Source organism: Echinops telfairi, unplaced genomic scaffold (genome assembly GCF_000313985.2).
Source record: "Echinops telfairi isolate 266 unplaced genomic scaffold, ASM31398v2 ScPeMD7_1;HRSCAF=3_0, whole genome shotgun sequence".
NCBI classification, from domain to species: domain Eukaryota; kingdom Metazoa; phylum Chordata; class Mammalia; order Afrosoricida; family Tenrecidae; genus Echinops; species Echinops telfairi.
This window is the reverse complement of record NW_022103896.1, coordinates 66,592,628-66,613,484: the sequence shown is the minus strand read 5'-3', so window position 1 is coordinate 66,613,484 and position 20,857 is coordinate 66,592,628. Positions and strand designations below refer to the sequence as shown.

The 20,857-nt window shown below is 40.9% G+C and overlaps 1 protein-coding gene across 1 annotated transcript in view; it reads right to left on the bottom strand.

The window, feature by feature from the left end:
• CUNH8orf89 (chromosome unknown C8orf89 homolog) overlaps window positions 1-13,770 on the bottom strand; it is a 17,332-nt gene extending 3,562 nt beyond the window's left edge. Inside the window, exons 1-4 of the mRNA XM_045290198.1 lie at window positions 13,694-13,770; window positions 12,078-12,244; window positions 7,657-7,795; window positions 2,097-2,152 (exon numbers count right to left, since the gene is read on the bottom strand). Coding sequence (XP_045146133.1) covers window positions 2,097-2,152; window positions 7,657-7,795; window positions 12,078-12,244; window positions 13,694-13,770 — 439 coding nt within the window. The remainder of the gene's footprint in view (window positions 1-2,096; window positions 2,153-7,656; window positions 7,796-12,077; window positions 12,245-13,693) is intronic.
• Between the last annotated feature and the right edge of the window lie 7,087 nt (window positions 13,771-20,857).

The window sequence follows — 20,857 nt, the reverse complement described above, 5'->3', positions numbered from 1 at the left end:
AAATGGAGAGAAAATGTTTTGAGAAACGATGTACAAATGCGCTTTACACAATTGATGTGTGTATGGATTGGGATAACGGTTGTATGAGCCCCTAATAAAATGTTAAAAAAGAAAAGAAAAGAAAACAAAACAAAACAAAAAAAGAGAAGAAAAGGAAAATTGAATTAGTGGACCTGAAGGCAATCCTTTCAACTACAATTGATGAAACAACAACACCAAGATGGAATCCAAAGAGAGCTGAGAGAGCCCAGGCTTACTGCTTGGGTGGAGGCTAGGGAAACCCATGTGAGACCGTGGCCCATAGTCATTCTCTTACATCTGGAAATGAAGTCCCCCCATGGCTCAATTTTCAGGTGAACAATAGACTCTAAGGAGAGCAAGAACATTAGTGAGGTACACATACCTTAGAAGAATCAAACTCTTGGCAGCGTTTACCCAAGGACAACATTCAGAAGGGTTAGAAATGAAGGAGGAATGGACACAGGAAACAGGGAGAAAGTGGAAGTCCATTGAGGGGATTACAATGAATAAATTAAAACAAATATATGAGTTTTAGAATACATAAATGATTATCTGCTCTGTACTTTTATCCAATTCACAATAAAAAATTAAAACAAAAAGAAGACGTATAGCCAGTATGCTCCTTGGAAGCAAGGATGGCAATTTCTCATGTATTTTGCACATCCTGGAAAAGGACACCATGCTTCTGGTCAATCAAGAAGACCCTCAAGGCAATGGATTGACACAAATGGGCTCAACATAGCAACAGGGCTGAGGATAAGGCAGGACCAGGGTTTTGTTTTGCTGTACATCGGATCGCTATGAGCAGGGACCAAAATTGACCACATCTAACAACAAGAACAGTGTAACGGTTTGAATTTTGTTCATTTTGTATATTAAATAAGACTCTTCTATTCCATACAAAATATGAAAAGAAAAGAAGCAAGGATATGATACATGATGTTAGGGAAAGAGGAAACTCAAAGAATATAAAATGAAGATGATAATGCAGGAAAGGGGAGGGATCAAGGAAACAGAAAACAAAATTGCAATAGAGAAGATGAAAAGAGACAAAAGTTCTTCACGGAAATGAAAACGCTGGTAAGATTAATCAAGAGAAAAGAGAGACAACAGATGTAATATTAGGAAAAGAGGAACAGAATTACAGACGGAGTAAAGACTCAAACTTTATGCCACTAAGTTTTGAAACTTACAAAAGTGCCAAATGGCCACAGAATGGAATGAGTTATTTAAAACGGCTCTTCTTGCCGGGGCCTTTGATACTTCCACAAATGAGATGACTAGAGCTCACTGCCATTAGCTTTGTCTTGGTGGTTTTAGATCGTTTAGTATGATTTTTTTTTTTAAATAATAAAGGCCTGGGATTTGGAAAAGAAGAAGACAAACAGATTTTTCTAAAATGGTTTTTATTATCCACACAGAAAACTCACTGCAATCTATGTATTAATTACAAGAAATAAGAGAATTTTAGCAAGGGAGGTGGCTAATATTTCAAAATGAAACAAACATTCAATTTATAACTATATGAAGAGTAGCTTTGGGGAACCCAAATCATTGTATTTAGATAAAGCTGCTGTAGTTGGAAAGTTTAGTACACAAGATCCAAAGGAAAGCATATGAACTAGAAGATAAGGCTGGAAAAGAACAGGAGGAAGAGATGGTAAAGTGTTCAATTAAAGGCTAAGGAGGCTGTTCCTGATGCTGAGGCTAATGGAGAGTCACCGAGAGTTTTTGAAGATGGGAGTGTTAAGTTGGAGGCCAAGGTTTTAGACTTCTGTGGCAGTGCTGAGGAAGGACTGCACAGGTCAGAGACTCAAAGCATTGCAGGTTACTGCCATGGTCCGAGTGAGAGATGACGAGAGTCTGCCTCTTCCTAGAGTCCTGAGACTAGAAATACACGTACACAAAACGATCACAACACCCATTAAGTCTGTAAGATTCCTAAGCTTAAAAGGAGCGTTAGTATGACAGAAACAATTACATCTCTCTAAATCATGGAAGTGAAAAACAGAGCGAGAGATTAGTATGCTCTAACCTAGTAAGATGTAGTGGAATAAATAGAAGCATCAGCTTACTTTTTGATACCTCCTTAGGTGATAGCACAGGGCAGGGCTCACCAATCTTCTTTATCCTAAACAAAGTATATATTACCATGAATCACTTAAACATGTTTCGTACCATAGTCCCTTCCACATCAGCCTCGGTTCTATTAACTTTCAGATACAACTCGTATGCTTTCAGTGAAACTCGTTTTCTTGACACTTGTTGAATGACATCACCTGGAAATGAAATAAGTAGTAAAGAAAGGACATTCCTTCCATTTGAACTAATCCCATCTGAAGTGGGTGTGAACCAGCTCCAAATCTCAGGTCTTGCTAATGCCTTTTACCAGAGGATGAAAGCGATGTCTAATTTTTTTTCCTCCACACAGTTTTACCATAACTCTCACGGGTCATGATGTAGGTAAGGCTAATCGGAAATGAATCCAGAAGTGAATGAGCCGGACAGTAGCCATACTTCACTGTGTATTTTCTACCTATGAAGCACTAATCTAAATCTGCCAGGAGTTAACTCTCATTCATTCGGAAATCAACCTAGATGAGGAGGGGAATGCATCATGATGAATCTGCAACGGATGAGATGATCTCTCATTAAAATCTCAAAATTCACGTAATTCTATTAAACTTTAAAAGTCAGTCGCAACTTTTAAATACGCTTCACTTCTAGGATTATTCTTATATTTAAAACCAAATATTCACATGTGGAAGGAGAAAGAAAGAGTGAGGGATTGTACACAAAATGAACAAAACATACGTCCTTCCCTGCTTTGCCAACTGTTCTTTCACAGGGCACTGTGCAGTACACAGAAGGGAATAAAAAGTTTGTAGGCAGCTCGCCATGGTCTCATTAGAATGGCTAAAATAAAGGCCTTTATGTTTGTCAGACACTTCCCATCCATTACATGACTTAGCCACCACAATTGCACTTTAAAAAATAAAGAAATGCTTATTATAACACCATAAACTATATTCAAATTAACCTTCATTAACTTAAGTAAATTTACCCTCAAGTCAATGTGAAATGGTTAGCAATCATTTCATAAACAGCCAAATAGTAAGTGGGGGAAAAAAGTGGGGTGGAAAAAAAGGAGGATGCAAAATGAAAACTCAATATTAAGAGGCAGTTGAGCTAATTCAAAGGTACTGTCTGGGTTTCCAGTTTCTTTAAGATAATCATATACCTCAAAGGCCCTGTAAAAGACTGGTCTCCACTGGCCCAAAGTCCATTGCCAGGGGCAACCCTCTGCGCTCCCCCTCCCGCCTTCCTCTCAGAGCCTGTGATTATGAGAGAGTGGGAACTGCCAGAGACTCAAGGATGGAGATAAGGCTGCAAGTTGTCCTTGCAGTAGGTTTGAGAGCCATGCTTCCAACTGTCCCTTTTTTCTGCATCCCTGACATTCTTCCTTTTGGAGTTTGGGCACAAATGGTTAGGTGCTAAGTAACCAACTGATAGGTCGTTCCATCCTCCCCAGAGGAGCCTCAGAAGAAAGGTTTCTAAAGAGTCACAATCAAGAAAACCCTATGGGGCAGTTCCACTCTTTGTCCATGGGTCATCATGAGTGGGAATCAATTCCATGGTAACTGAGGGTGGTGAATCTGCTCTACCACCCCCTCCGACTTAGCTTTATTTCTTCATCAGCTCACTTCGGAAAGAGCAATTTGGCTTCTTATATCTTTATTATTTTAAATCTACATTCAGAAAAAATTTTAAGTGATATTTATAAAAGCAGAAGAGTCAAAACCAAAAAACCAAGCTCAGGGTGGCTGAGTCAATGCTGACTCAGAGCGACCCTACAGCACAGGGTAGAATCACCCCCTTTGAGTTTCTAAGATTGGAACTGCTTATGGGGCGCAGACAGCCCTGTCTTACTCCAATGGGTGCAAGTATTTTTTTAATTAAATACATCTTTTTTAAAAACCCAAACCTACTGCTATCAAGTTGACTCCGACTCCGACTCCCAGGACTTTATAAAACAGAACAGAACCGCCCCGCTGGGTTTTCAAGACGATCAGTCTTTACCGGAGTAGGTACCGTCCTCTGTGTCCCGCATAGCCAACTATGACACCAGGACTATATGAACGGAATGAACAGGTGTTGATGGGTAATATTAAGTTTAAAAAGCTAAAATGAGAAAAGGTTACTGCATATGTACACAACACACACATGCTACTTTTTCTGCCCATTGTGCCCGACTTACCCGGAACCAATGCGGTATTTTTATCAATTCTCACTTGAAGTAGGGAGGTAGAGGGCAGTAACTTGACAGTGGAGGACTTAAAACTGTCTAATCCCTGTCCTTTCTACTTAGTTTACTTGTTAATCAAGCCCTTTTAAGATTACCGGAGCACCCTTATGAAGCCATCTCGTGAGGGCAGGGACAGGGCACAGTTAGCACCAGGGAGGAACTGCACCTTAGTTGTGTAACAATGTTGTGAGAGGATGAGCCAGGAGCAACCAACACCCACCAGCGTGTGAAATGGTGGAAGAAAACACTAGCACTCTTACACAATTGCTGTGTGTATGGATTGTGATAAGAGTTGTATGAGTCCCTAATAAAATGATTTAAAAAATGGTAACATCTAGAAAAAGAAAACACTAGCAATCAAAACAGAAATGGCCCAGTGGGGAATCATCAGATCGCTGTGCTTCTTTCTCTTCCCCCACATTTCCTGCAGAGTTCTTCATTGACGTCCATGATTTAGGTAAAAACTATCTACTTGCCCTCTTAAATATGTTCTCATCCTCTCACGACAGCCTCAGGAGGTATTTCCAGAGCACTTGACACGAATGACACTTTGGTGGAAAACTCGAATGTGGTGGTAAACTCCAAGACTGGGTCCTGTGTATGTTTAGATTCTTTAAAGTTCATTAAGGAGCCCTCCCTGGTAGTGCAGCAGTTAAGCATTCTCCGTTTCAACCTGGATGGTTGAGCCCACCAGCAGCGCTGGTCCCAGAAACACTGCAGCCTAGGAAGGTCCATGGTGGCAGCACTCCTCCACCATATAAGGTCGCTGTGAGGCAGGCTCACCTGGAAGGGGCACAGCAAAGTTCTTTGTGACAGGACGATATTATGAAAACATAAATCTTCCTTTGAAAAGAGCTGTGACCCCTGGATGCTATAAAGGTTTTGTTTGCTGGTTTTTTTTTTTTTAAGCTGGCAAAATGAATAAATGTCAGACAAGCAAGAAATGCCTGGGGTAGTTCATAATCTGGTGCCAATTTGGGACTTGAGAGAATTCAGAGTGAAGGGGTGGAGTCTAGTCTGTCAATCGGATCATAGCCAATGAGGCCTCTGTGTGGGCCTGGCCTTCTCCTGAGAATTCTGGGAAATCTGATTTTTACCTCCTTGGAGGCAGGAGATACACACTCTCTCTCTCTGCTCACTCCCTGAGAGACACTTTACTGACAAGACAGATGTCACTACACTGATAGAGGGAGGAGCCACGTGGAGACCCCTGCCAGTGCTGAAATGCTTCTACTGGCACTGGATCCAAAAGACTTTGCACCCACTGGCCTGTGATCATCCTGTATTCAGCTTCATTGCATGTTTTGTGTGAGTCTGAAGAGGACTCCATAGATTGGTATTGGACATATGGGCTGATATTGGACTTATGGACTTGATCTGGACTTGGCTGGGATGTTTTCTCAATATTCAAACTACTGCTCTTGAATATAAACCTGTTTCTTATTCACATGAGTGTCCGTGGATTTGCTTCGTCTACCCGCACTAACACAATGCCTGGTAAATAAACCAATGAATACACTAAATAGATGATTTAGGAATAAGAGGGTAAGTCAAAAAGTATTGCTACAAAATTAGAGAAACTTTTATTAGACAACAATAACAACATGTGTGGGTTTCCATCTCTCTAACCCGCTGCTGAAAAATTCTGTGCTCCTCCTAAAAATGTACCCCCTCCTCATTTTGTACCCCATCAAAATGCCAGTTCCTTTCCCATGTCCTCTGAGTTTGGGAAACGAGGAGAAGTCTGAAGGGACAAGGTCAGGATGGGAAAGGCTTCACAGGACATTTTTCACAGGACAGCCCTACCTCTCTTCAAAGAATGAGCAGGTATCCTGTCTTTTCATTTTATTTTTTAAATTAGTGACATTTTATTCTGGAATTCCAAAACCAGCCCCGGGTGCTTCACGTGATTTTAAACGGCAATACTGTCCACTGTCGCCTGACCAGCATTGCGCTGTGCCCCACGACAGCAAGTTGGACCAGCACCTCAGCTGTCCAGAGGAAAGTGGTTGGTGGCAAGAATATGGAAACCCAGCACGTTTTCAATGTTCGTTTTATCCAGGATCACTTAAAATGCATAATTTATAAAATTACAATTTTTGACTAAACCAGTAAAGAATGTGAAGGAAGATGTTTATTAATAGATATATAAGGATCAGCACAGCGTGTGATGGGAAATACGAAAGGCAAAGGCTACATTTTATTCGTTTTAAGATAAAACTTGTGTGATTTAACTTATACTTTTTTTTCCCATGATTGACAGAGTTTAATCACAGTTGACTATGATCTCCATCATGGTAGCTATTTGCTTTCGCCTCTTTTTCTTGGATTTTATTTTCTTATTATATGTTGATCTTGTTGCATGAGTAAACACTTTATAAGAATTCTCATGTAGCTGAGAGAAAGTACTGAGAGTCTCATGAAGGTCAAACATGAAAATGGACAGAAAGAAAGTACAAAGAAATAGAGGAAAGAACTAGGAGGCAAAAGTCATTTATAGAGGTATAAATATAGGCATGCTCATCTGTAAATATATTAATATATAACAACAGAGATATAGATCTATGTACATATATTTAAATGTTAAGTACCTTAGTAGCAGACAGGCATTGGATCTCTACTCAAGTACTCCCTCAATGCAAGAACACTTTGTTCTAATAACCTGGCAATACTCTCTTACTTCCCCTTGTATAGAGATCCTTTAGCAAATAGTTGTTTTCTTTTAATGACATGCCAAATCAGTCCAGTTTATAGTAGCTTATTGGCATGCCAATCAGTCCAGTTTATAGTGTTTATAAAAATGATATACATTGCCGGTGCTTCACGTCAGTGGGACTTTTCTGGCTAACACACTCATTCTTGATAGCCAATGCGGAATCCTATTGAGGTCCGTTTTTCACTCAGAATCCCCCCTCACACATCTTCCAGTCAAACTAGAAGTGAAGCACGAGCTCTGTACTTAGGCAGCAGAGAGCTTTTAATATTGCACAGTCTGTCTTTCATTTATTTATTTATTTTCATTGAGGAAAATGCCAGTGTCCTCATGGGTGTGATCTAAATTAGGGAAATATCGTTAGTTTTTTTGTTTTCCCTCTAAAGCGTTTGTGGCAATGCCACATAAAAGCAGAGTAAAGTGCGTGTTGGCCAAACTGAGAAACACTGCTAACTTATCACAGGGAGAACACTGCTGGCTTTGATTAAGAGATGAATTCCCTTATGGGGAGAAAAATTAGCGGGCCAGAAACCATCACAATTCACTAGCCAGAAAAACCTCTATACAGGAAGTAGTATTGCTACAAGTAAATATTCAACAAGAGAGTAAGGCCTACCTGACCACAGGCATCTCGATCTCAGGACTCAGCAGTCTCCGACGAACACCAAGTGGAGTTGAACTCATTTTCTGGCAACTTTGCAATCTGGGTAAGTATGGCATTTTGACACATTCCTTGAGCTCTTCTAGACCAAAAGCTGTGGTGTATTTTAATTTAAGATATTAGCATAGTTATATGTACTTTTCATTGATTAGATTCTTTTGCGGCATATTAAAATATACTAAAGCAGTCATTTAAGTAAAGAAATGTAGCCGTTGTAATTTAGCCCTTTGCCCAAAAAAGTACTAATAACCAAACCCATTGTGAGTTGATTCCAACGCATATATGACAGCGGTTCTCAACTGGAGGCCGTGACCCTGTTGGGAGTCGAATGACCCTTTCACAGGGGTCGCCCAATTCATAACAGTAGCAAAATTACAGTTATGTAGTAGCAATGAAAATAATTTTATGGTGGGGGGTCACCACAACATGAGGAACTGCATTAAAGGGTCATGGCATTAGGAAGGTTGAGAACCACTGCTATATGAGGTTTCTGTGATTATAACTCTTCCCCCACCCACCTCCCCACCGATTATAACTCTTTATGGTAGCAGACAATCTCCTCTTTCTCCTGCAGAGCGGCGGGTGGATTTGAACCCATGACTTTGTGTTTAGCAGTGCAATGCTTACCTTTCCATTCCTATTGAAAGGGGGTATAGGGAGCAATTGACTCGTTTAAAGGCTTGATTACAAATTAGAACAAAGAAAAAGGAGAATAATTAGAAGAAAAAATCTTCCACATTCATTATCCTCTATCTTCATTAGTTTACTAATTAGAATTCCCAGAATATTGGATATATCCCATCGAAGTAGAGTGAAAAAGCCCTTTCAAGAGTCTTGCGTTGTTTGATGGTTTTAATCTTTCCACCTTCCTGCTTGTCTATAGATAATCAAGAAGTGTAAGCACATGATTATTGGCGCTAGCAAAGGGTTATACCAGAATTCCACTTCAAATATTGATTGGACATTTTACTCCATACAATTCTACACCAAATCTATACACAATAAATTGAAGCATCAAGATTACTTCTTCTACTGACCTTACATATGGTCAGAAATAGGGATTATCAAACTGTAAGATAAAACAAAGATGAAGGAAATGCCTGAAACAAAATTAGGAAGGTGGAAAACAAGTCTAGCCCCTGAAAAAAAAAGTAAAAAACTTCAACAAAACCCACTGCCTTCTCATCTATTTGACTCACAGTGACTCTTATAGAATAGGCCCTGTTTCTGAGGTCCTAAATCTCTACAGGAACAGAAAGTTCATCTTCCTGATGCAGGGCTGGCTGAGGGTGGGTTTGAACCACGGACGTTGACCTTGGCAGCACAACCCATAAGCCACTATGACACCAGCTCTCCTTTTATACACAAGTTAAAATGTCATTTGCAATCTTACTTATTTCCTCTTTTAAAAAAAAGAAAAGATTTCTCCTAATCAAAATATACCTAGATTAAAAAAAAATTTTTTTTTAAATACCTAGATTGTCTTTGGGTGACAGGAACAATGGATCAAATTGGCGTCTTCTATCTTTAATTGTAACATAGTCCGGGTGTTGAAAAGCAGCCCTGGCACCATAGTAGGCTGTTCATTGGCATGCTAACCATAAGGTCAGTGGCTCAAACCCACTAGCTCCACCATGACAGAAAGATGAATCTGTTTTCTCCCGGAAAGGCTTAAAGCCTCAGAGCCCCCTGCGGGCCATTCTACTCTGCCCCTTATGCATAGGTATCAACTTGAAGGCAGTGGGTTTGACTGGTGTCTTTCAAAAAAGTTGAAAGAAAAAAAAAAGTAAGGCAGGTATATTAAGGAGCCAAATAATTTACTATTTTTTTAAAGAATTACAATGCCCATTAATAAAACTGAAGACAGAATCCAGAATAAACAAGAAATACAAATAATTATAGGCTGAAATTGAGGAGTAAAAACTATTAATACACATACCTCATGTGTCAACATTCTCAAAATAGTATTTATTGAGCAAATATAGGATACTAAATACACATAACTCACTAAAAAATAAAGTTTTGGCTGGGCTTATTAATAGAAAAAAGTATAGTTAAAGTTTTGGCATTCCTTAAAATAAAAAAAAACAAAAACATAAGGTCATTACAAACAAGCATTCTATTTATGAAAAGTTGTTTAATCCAACATAGTGTTGCACTGAAGATCAAGGGGAGTTGCTTTTTAAAATGTGTTTCTATTATAAATCACACAGTTCCATTAATTAATCTTAATTTGTTTTCATGTTTTTTTCTATAAACTTTAAAATATAATTCTTATATAAATGCTACCAAAATTTTAAGTCTTGATTGTTTAAAAAGTACTCCCTCAATGCAAGAACACTTTGTTCTAATAACCTGGCATTCCATGATGCTCACCTTCCCAACACGATCATTGAAGACAAAATGGGTGCATAGCAAATGTGGTGACGAAAGCTGATGGTTCCTGGCTATCAAAAGATATAACATCTGGGTCTTAAAGGCTTGAAGATAAACAAGTGGTCATCTAGCTCAGAACAACAAAGCCCACATGGAAGAAGCACACCAGCCTGTGTGATCATGAGGTGTCAATGGGATCAAGTATCAGGCATCAAAGACCCAGAACAAAAAATTCTATCGTTGTGAATGAGGGGGAGTGCAGAGTGGAGGCCCAAAGCCCATCTGTAGACAACTGGACATCCTCTTATTAAAGGGTCACAAGGAATTGATGAGCCAGTCAGGGTGTAGTATAGCACTGATAAAACATAACAACTTTTTTTCTAGTTCTTTAATGCTTTGTCATCCACCCCTCCCACTCTAATGATCTCAATTCTACTTCATAAATCCCGCTAGACAAGAGCATCTACACGGGTACAGATAAGAGCTGGAAACACAGGAAATCCAGGACAGATAAGCCCCTCAGGACCAATAATCAGAGTAGCGATACCAGGAGGGTAAGGGGAAAGTGAGGGGAGAATGGGGACCCGATCACCATGATCTACACATAGCCCCCTCCCAGGGGGACAGACAACAGAAAAGTGGGTGAAGTGAGACAGCGATCAGTGTAAGACATGAAAAATATATATATAAACTATCAAGAGTTCATGAGAGAGGGAGGGCGGGGGTAAGGAAAAATGAGCTGATACCAAGGGCTCAAGTAGAAAGCAAATGTTTTGAGAATGATGATGGCAACAAATGTACAAATGTGCTTGACACAATGTATGGATGTATGGATTGTGATAAGAGCTGTATGAGCCCCAATGAAATGATTTAAAAATTAAATAAACGTGACATTGCACCATTTGTGTGTGTGTGCGTGCGCACCTACACATGCGTGTTCCATTTCACTTTTTTTAAACAGTGGTAGTAAGATATAATTAACATATAATATAATTCAATAGTTCAATCATAATAAGAAGATTTGTGCATTCATCACCACAATCCACTTTGGAACATTTTCTTCTTTCTTGTACCCATTGTTGTTAACTCCCTATTTCCCCTCAACCTCCCTTCCTTGCCCCAGGTACTTATTAGTCCTCTTGCTGTCTTCATAGAGCCACCCATCCTGAGTTACAGGAAAACATACAAAACAAAGACAAAACCCCCAAAAGGACCCAGCAACAATGGCCAAATAATATAGAGGAAAACCTCCGTCGAAAAGCAGAAAATATTCTTTAAAACAGAATAAATTCAGAAGGGCTCAAGAGAAAGCTCTAATGACAAGGTGTTGCATTCCAGCCTAACTACAGTGGCTAAAATCCACTTCACAATGCTCTTGGTCTAAAATTAAGGCCATTCACATTCTTAGACTATGGTCGGGAGGGATTCACTAGAGACAGTGTGTGCAAATGGATTTTTGGCTTCCCCCATCATCCATAACATTCTGCAAAATGGGTGTTTAAAATTTAGTCTCTAATACAATTCCCTCCTCTGGGTTTGGATTTTATCCTTTACAGCCTTTGGACCACACATGATAGTGGGCTTCTTCTATGTGGACTTAGGTGACTCTTCACTTAAATGGCTGCTTGTTTTAAGAAAGGTCTTTAAGACCCTCAACTCACCTCATGGTCAGTGTGTCCATACTGACTCATCGTGACCCTATCAAACAGAGTAAAACTGCCCCTGTGAGTTTCTGAGACTGTGACAGCTTATGGGAGTAGAAAACCTCATCATTCTCTCTCAGACCTGCTGGTGGTTGTGAACTGCCGAACCTTGTGGATCGCAGCCCAACATGTAACCACTAGGCCACCAGGGTTCTTAGATGCTATTTTTTCCTAATAGCTGGGCACCATCTTATTTCTTCACCACACTTTGCCATCGCACCCATATCTTCACTTACTTCCTCATGAGGGTAAGTACTAGAAAAACCCAAAATAAAATTTAGACAAAAATGAGGTTACCTTTCATCATCCTTTCTGTTTCTTGGACTGCCTTCCTCCAACTTCTCTCAAGAAAAATACAACCATCAAGGGAACTTCTGGCGACTTCAGAAGTCTTAAATTTCATGTCAGGAGATAGCACTGATATTCTTGGTTCTTCTTTCAATCGTTCTGATGAAAATGAGATGCTGATCCAGAGACAGGGCAGAAATAAAAGGAAAACAAGATATTTCAGACATAAACAATTTTTTCTAATTTAGTTTCCACATTGCAGTTTATATATTGTGATAGTTAAGGTTTACTGTGCCAACCTGGCCAATAAACACCTGTGGGGCTAATGGAAAGGCAGAGAACTAAAGGGCAGAGAGCTCAGTGAGCCTCACCTTTCTAGTTCTCAGGTCTCTTGCTCTCTGATGGTCAGACCAACATGCAGCTGCCTTAGCCAGTTCTCTGCTTCAGCTGGCAAGGCTCACTTCCTGTGAAACATCTCTGAGGAGAAGCCACACGGTCCTACCCCGATGCATCCCTGGGCGCTGGAGAAGTCAAGTGGAGACCCCTGCCAGCACTGAGATGCTTACATGCTCACTGATTCGGCTTTCCTCCTGCATTCGGCGTTATTTTGTGTGTTTTGTGAGTTTGAGGAGGGCTTTGTAGATTGGTGTTGGACATACAGGCTAATGTTGGACTTATGGGCTTGGACTGGACTGGGTTGGGATGTTTTCTTAATGTACACTTATCTTTTATATAAAACTCTCTCTTATATACATATGAGTTTCTGTGGATTTGTTTCTCTAGTCTACCCAGACTAACACAGATATTAACAGATTTAAAATAAAAGTTTGCTTATCACATGTAAACAAATAAATATTTTTAGGATTTTTAGGAGAGGCCTGTAATAATATGGCAAAAACAAAACCAAACAACAACAACAACAAAACCTGTAGTCAATATTTCTTTCCTTACTTTAAATATTTCAATGAATTAGGTAAGCCTATTGCCAAATAGGTATTTGGAAACAACACATTTAAAGTCCAGCAATATATTATCTCTGAGATCATAAGAATGGTTAGAGAACTGAGAAGAGACCTGCTGCCACCGAGAAAAAGGAGCAGGGAGTGAAGCAGTTCCTTTGAATGCGGGGCCCGTGTGCTGAGGACCTGCTAGACCCAATGGAAGCTTGATACCAAGACTCATATAGATCTTTAAGGAATGCCAGTCACATAGATGGTGAAGGAGACAAGGACCTTTCTCCAGAGTCAACAGAGAGAAACTCTCCCTGAAGAAATGCATGGAGGCCACATCTGACTTCCTCTGGCTACACAAAGGAGCAGGAGAATCCAACCTCACTCCAGGCCAAGTCTGATTGCCACAAGATCCGGCAGGTCTCCATCTTCCAGCCTTCTTTATCCTATTGTGATACCTATCATCCCTCCCATAGCACTTTCATTCTCTGCTGGGTTTGATAATTCTTTGCAATGGCCACACAGAACTCCTGGACAATATTCAGGATCACGGGGGTGGGGGCGGTTATTAAGAAAGCTAACAGGTTACAAGGAGTCCTAGTGGCATAGTGTGTACAAGTTACAACATGTTAAGGATACAGTTCTTTCATCTGCAATGCCTCCTCTCAGCCATACTGGCTGGCATATCTCTCCCTGGGTCCTTTGGCCTCTCCCCTGTTCCAGGGGCCAGGAAGCTCGCTGCTCTGCCTCATGGTCTTGGTGCTGCTGCTCCTCGGCTCAGTCTCATGGTCTCGGTGTGCAGTTTCTAGTACCTCTGCTGGCTCTGCCAAAAGTGACCAGCCCCTCTAATAGTGTTTCACAAACTCTATTTGCATGATCCCACTCAATCGTTCGGTGGGAGTTTCAAAGACATACACAGAGAAGGGAGTCATTACAAATAATTTCGCTTCACCACATTTCCCTATGGCTGATGCCCTAAATTCGGACTTCTAGTTTCCTAAACTGTGAGAGAATAAATTTCTGTTCATTGAAGACCCTGAAAACAATGCTTAGGATTGTTCCCTCAAAATCATTACCATTATAAAATGCATTTGTGTCTGAAAACAAATAAATAAATTCCAGGCCCTGTGGGAAATGAACATGTCCTCAAGAGAGCCATTGCTTTTCCTCTCAACATTGCCACACATCAAAATTTATCATGAATCAGTTTAGTTAATATATTAAAATATTTTTTTTAAATGAGTACGTGATACCGAGGGCTCAAGTAGAAAGAAAATGTTCTGAAAATGATGATGGCAACAGATATACAAACTCGCTTGACACAATGGATGGATGGATAGATTATGATAAGAACTGTACGAACCACCAATAAAATGATTAAAAATATATTAAAATATTAAATGTAACTCTGATTCTAATATTTGGTATTCTAACATTTATACATTAAATAGTTATTATGTACATCCCTAAACTCAAATTCTGGTAGTCCTTGACCTAAAATGATTATCAGAGTGACTATGAACTTGCACTTACGACCATGTTTTTTCATTTTCTTGTGTATGTATACATTAGTCATCTATAATGTATACAATGTTGCAGTGCATTATATAGTCATCATTCTTAGATTCTCACTCAGAGATATTCAAATATCAGACTTAGAAAGATTCTGATCATCAAGGGCAGTAATAATTGGGGGGGGGGAGCGATTCCATTAAATCAGAATTAAAAGAGTTGTTAGAGAACCCCATTTTAAGTACGGGCTGTCATCTGAGAGGGCTTCAGAGAGCACCTGGGAACATTCCATAAGCTCCTCATGTATGGAATCTCACTGCCATGCAGTAAATGCTAACTTAGAGCGACCCTATAGCACAGGGTAGAAGTGCCGGTTTCTGAAACCGTGACTTTGAGGAAGGAGAAAGCCCCGCCTTTCTCCTGTGGAGTAACTGGTGGTTTTGAACTACTGACCTTAGGGATAGCAGCCCAACACTCAACCACTACACCACATCCTTGGTGTGTATTACATAGAAGCTAACAAAAAGCCACAGGAAAAAGGAGGGAAGGAATCTAGTAGAAGGAAAAGGATGTCAGAAGATCACCAGGTAAGAAACAACATGATTCGTGTAATTAGTTGAATATAGCTGAGGGTTGTGTGTGTCGGGGGTGGGGATGTACAAAGAATGTTGGCATGTATGTGAGAGGAGAGGAAAACTGGGAGAGAGAATGAGAGAGAGAGAAGGCAGATGGCCAAGGGAGGAACAAGGAGAAGGAACCACCAAGGGAGCAGCAGAGAGGGGGGAGTACGGAGAGGTTTGCAGACTCCAAGGAAGACGACTCCTAAGGAGCTAGCTCTGGCAAACCCGGGAGAGGTCACCTATTGTGAACAAGAAATGCAGTAAGTCTATAGATTTAATGATGAGCTCCTGCGTCTGCTGTGAAACAACTATGTGGGGTTAACGGTAAGTATGGAGATCAGACAGTAATGGTTCATAGAGAAGGAAGGGTCTACAGCAGGTGAAGGGCATTCAAAAATAAGTCAAATACAGCAAGAGAAGAGAACACAGCTTTAGACCCTTGGATGTCTCCAGTGTGACCAGCCAAGTCCACCTGTGGCTCTGGCTCACACCCTTCTTCCCTGCAGAAGGGCTCAGAGGCTCTCACAGCTGCCTAGGATTCTCGAACATTGCCAGCACTCTTTCTAGTCTTGGGGATTAGCCTCCACTCATGCAATAAATAGAGTGGCTCCTTTTCTCTTGGATCTTTAAGACCCGCTTGTGGATTTTTTTCTTTTAGTACGCTTGTTGGAAAAGATGTGAGAAATCAAACAAGACAGCCACGAGGGCAACAATTCATGAAAATGATGAGAAACTAAATTACAATCCAGAGAAAACGGTCATTTCTGAAGTCGTAGAAGATCCTTAAACTCCTGATCTGATGTGTGCTTTCTAAAAGCGTCTTCCTTTCATTTTGTAAAGGGGATGATGCAAGGCAGGTTTTCCTCTTCCTCTTAGAAGCCCCACTCCCAGGACAGACGAGGCCATCAGGACTAACAATAAATGCCTCATAAATGCCAGTGGAGTTGGCATTCCTGCACATTCCTGATGGGTGCTGGACCAAGGAAGAGGCCTCTTGAGGACATTTTATCTAACCAGGTTAAGGGGAAGTTTTCTTAAAACTGACATTTTTCGAAAGCACAAATGATAAATGCATGAGGGGTCCTCATGTTATTCTCTGAAGTTTTGTGTTTGAATTCTTGCACAATAAAAATAAAAATAAATAATTTTTAAAAAGCCCACAGCTAATAAAATGTGTAACTTAAGGAAGGAGTTGAGATCATGAAAAGCCCAATTATTTTTATCTTATAGTCCCTGAACTCATGATCACGGCCTAATCCTAGTGGGAAGAGAAAAATTAAGGGAACTTTATAGGGCTAATAAAAGATGCTATCTAAAATAAAATGAAAGGAACAACAAGCTATGGAGTAGGAGATGAGAAAATATACAAAATATATGTGTATGGGGGCAGGTAATAAATAACTCACTCAAAACAAATGCTTTCTAGACTTTACAGGAAAGAGAATGGGTTGAAATAAACTAATAATTTGAAACTATTATCCATAAGACCATAATTTCATGGTGTCCACAAACATAGGCCTTAAGTAGAAAATATTTTTGTACTAAGTATATTCTACATATTTATTTTTTTACTGCCTAGTTTAGACCTAGAATAAAATATTAAATGTTTGTCTACTTATTCGTTATTTATCATTCTATCCATCCATTTAACCAAAATCTGTTGAATGTTAACCATACATTAGGCATTGAGGATGCAGCCATGAACCAAACCAGAAAAGGGAGTCTGTTCTCTTGAAGCTTAGCTGGGGAAGTCGGACAATAAGTAAGCAAATAAGTTAACCAAGCTTATTTCAGATAAATAGAACTAGAATGAAAGTAGTTCACCATGGTGACGGGCTGAGAACTGGAAGGACTTTCGAGTGCGGGGAGCTCACGGAGGACTCATGTGCGTTGATCTTGAGCTGAGATCTGAGTGGGCAGACATGACAGTATCTGCAGACGCTCTACAGAAGCGTATTCTCCACACGACGCACAAAAGACCCACAGCCCCAATGAGCTCAGTGTGTTCCAGGCAGGGCTTGAGACAGTTCATTTCAATTCAATCCCCTGCTAAGCATTTTAGTTTCTACCCCAGATATACTGAACCAAACTCTATAGCTCAATAAGATCCCAGGTGATCTTATACATTCTCAGGTAATTCAGTTATGCATAAGAATCCCACTGGAAATGCATAAGAATACCTCGGTGATCTTGTTAAACTGTAAGTGGACTCAGTACATCTGGGAAGGCAATATAGGTTCTCAGCAGGGGGTCAGACCAGCCAGAACCACTTTGAAACTCTGATTTTAAAGCAGAGAAAGATTTGAGTGTCAACACCTGTGCTGTTCAGGACAGCAGCCACTGGCCACGCATAACTATTGAGCCCTTGAAATATGACTACTGTCAATTGAGATTTACATAGGTATGAAACTCAATTTCACAGACTCAGTTTGAAAAAAGGTAGTAGCAATACCTAGACAGAGAACTGCCAGAAATCCAAGCCAGAATCAGAAAAGGACATGGAAAATCAGATTACCTTGACTGATGTCCAATGGATCTTGGCTAAAGCAGAGAATACTATAACGGAGTTTATCTGCATTTCCTGCTCCATTCAAGAATCCTTAAAGCCTACTTTTATCATTAAACAACATTCGGTATAGATCTCCATTAAAAATGCAGGGAATTGTTCCCACTTTCTTAACTTTACCTATGCAGTGCACAACTTTCTGCAACCTTTTTTTTTTTACAAGATTGTTCATTTGAACTGTTGTTGTTGTTATTGGGTGCCATCAAGTTGGCTCTAACCCACGGTGACCCCACGCCCAACAGAAAGAAACACTACACGGTCTTCTGGCGTGCACACAATTGTTCCTTTGCCCCTGAGCACGTGGACACAGCCACTGTCAATCCATCTCCTTGAGGACCCTCCTCCTTTTCATCGTCCTTCCTCTTTCCCGAAGATACTGTCCTTCTCCAGGGACTGATCTCTCCTGACAATATGTCCACAATATTAAGGCAAGTCTTGCCATCCTCGTCTCTGAGGAGAACTCCTCTGGCTTTACTTCTTCCCATACAGATCGGTTTGTCCTTTTGGCAGTCCACGGTACTCTCAACAATCTTCTCCAGCGCCACAATTCCCATGCATAGACGATGCTTCCGCCTTCCTGATTCGCTGTGCAACTTTGACATGCACGGGATGTAATGGAGAATACCATGGCTTGGGCCAGGCGTAATTTAACCTCCTTGTTCTTCAACACTTTAAAGAGTTCTTGTGCAGCAGATCTACCCATCATTTGATCTCTTGACTGCTGCTTCCATGAGCACTGATCGTGGATCCAAGAAAGACAAAATCCTTGGCAACTTCAAACTTTTCTCCATCTATTGGTCCAGTTGTGAGGATTTTAATCTTCTTTACATTGAGTTGCAATCCACACTGAAGTCTACAATCCTTGATCTTCAGCAGCAAGTGCTTCAATTCGGTTGCCCCCATCATACAAATTATATGTTTATGCATTCCCCTACACGTGGTCAAGAGAATTGCTTCTGATTTTCCAAGGATTCAAAGAATGCCAGTTAGTGTCCTTGTATAGCTCTTTATATATGTGTGTGCTGGAGTTTCTCTGCAGTCAGTACATTCCTAGAATTGGATTCAACCTAAAATGGAATTGGAATGGCTCTAGACTCATGGAAGCATGGGGCTTTGTAAGTGAAATGAAGTTAATTAATATGGCCCTTCTAGCCATAATTCCTTGTATGATGTATTACCAATTCTGTACTCTGGGCCGGTCCCTATACACGCATTTTGGTGGGAGTTCTCTACTATCCTCATAGAAAGGATTAAGGTGGGGTTAGGTATCAACTTTGATTCCCAGGAAGTATGGTCTGCAGAAGACAAAAGCCCTCCTTGAAAGTCATTTCTCTGTGTATTATAAGAGCCATCTCAGAAGCAGATAGAAACCCAGGACCAACAGATAAAGAGGCATGTTGGAGATCTTTATCTGAAGTGGCAGAGGTAGTGATCAGAGGTACAGAGACTATGGCAAAGTGGGCATGGGACAGAGCAGAGGAGTGTATTAGAGCTTAAATTCTGAGCATACCAGTTTGCAAAAGGCAGTGACAGACCAAAATCCATTTGCAGGGTTCCCAAATTAAACCTCCACTGATTGTTTTCTGATGATTAGTCCAGGACGAAGATGATCTTGCCCTCAGACAGAGTGCCTTGGAAAGTAGTAGGTGACCTCCACTCACCTCCAGCCAGCCCACGGAGGGCTCTTAGAGGCTTCCTGGGTGTGTCCTTGACGGAGGGCAGTACAGGGGGGCCACATAGTCATGAGTGATGCCCTATCAGTTTTGCCTTGGTCCGTGGGCCCTAAACCAATCTTGTAAACCTTTCTATCTAACAATGCACGGTCCTGTCCTCTGCAGTCCTACTTGTAAATGTGATGTGTTGATTTGCCACTGATCATAAATTTGTGACAATTCCCTTTGTTCCGTGCCCTATTTATCTAGCTTCCCAATTTTGATATCATGCTAATGGCCTCCTTCATCCGGCCCATGTGTCTGTGTCTTTGTGTTGTCTTTGACCCTTTTAAGACTTAATAAATGTTCTCCTTAAGTTACATTTTGAGATGGAGTCCCTTTTTTACCTTAAAAAAGGAGCCAGGCTGAGACCACAGGCCAAAGCAAGGAAACCACGAGACAGAACAGAAGAGTAGTGCCAAGACCGTGAGGCAGCGCGGCAGACTGGCTTCCTGGCCCACAAAGGCAGAAGCTGAGGGTCAGAGACTTGGCTGCCAGCTTAGGAGAGGCCCTGCTCTGGGCCAGTAACTGTATCTCTGGTTGGGGCTGATTAACTTCCCTAATTGTGGGTCTTGTCTGTGGGTTCTGTGTGGCCTTTGCAACACATTATTAAACTCAGCATAGAAGTGGAGTGTTGTGGGAGGAATGGTTGGTGTCAGAGTAGATAAAGGAAACTGGAGGCGTGTCTGACCTATGCCTTACAGCAAAGGGAAGTCAGAGGAGGTCAGATATGTGCCCCTCCACCCATACCATTTCAGGCAGCGCTTCAGGGTACAAAAGGGCTCCAATTTCAAATATGATTTAAAGAGACTTTAAGTTATTCAGTCTTAAAAGGGACAAAGACAATACTAAGGTACAGACACATCATCCAGACGAGGGAGGCCACCAACTTGAGGCTGAAATGGCACCCAAGGGTTGGTTGAGATACCAAGTTTCAAAAAGGGCATGGATCGGCAAAGGATGCTTTCACAGACGCATGATTGGTGGCAGATAAAACTACATCAGTTGTAGGTGGGACCACAGAAGTAGAAACTGGACAGTGATTGGGACACGTACATTGTGAGATAAATGGCCTTACAAGATTGATCTTGGGCAGCGGTTCTCAACCTGTGGGTCTCCCTTTTGGGATTGAATGATCCTTTCACAGGGGTCGCCAAAGACCATGAGAAAATACATATTTCTGATGGTCTTAGGAACCCAGACACAGCTCCTCTATCCGTCTCCAGGTGAGTCGGTCCACATGCGTATACACCCACATAGAAGTATCTGGCGTGATGATATCATCACGCCAACTCCATCACATATACTCTGTACAAATACAAATGTGTGTGACAGGGTTGGTGCCATAATGTACTTATGCAGACCAGTCACACATGTGTAGACAGCAGCTACTATGTTGAAAGCAGCTACTCTGTTACAAGCAGCTACT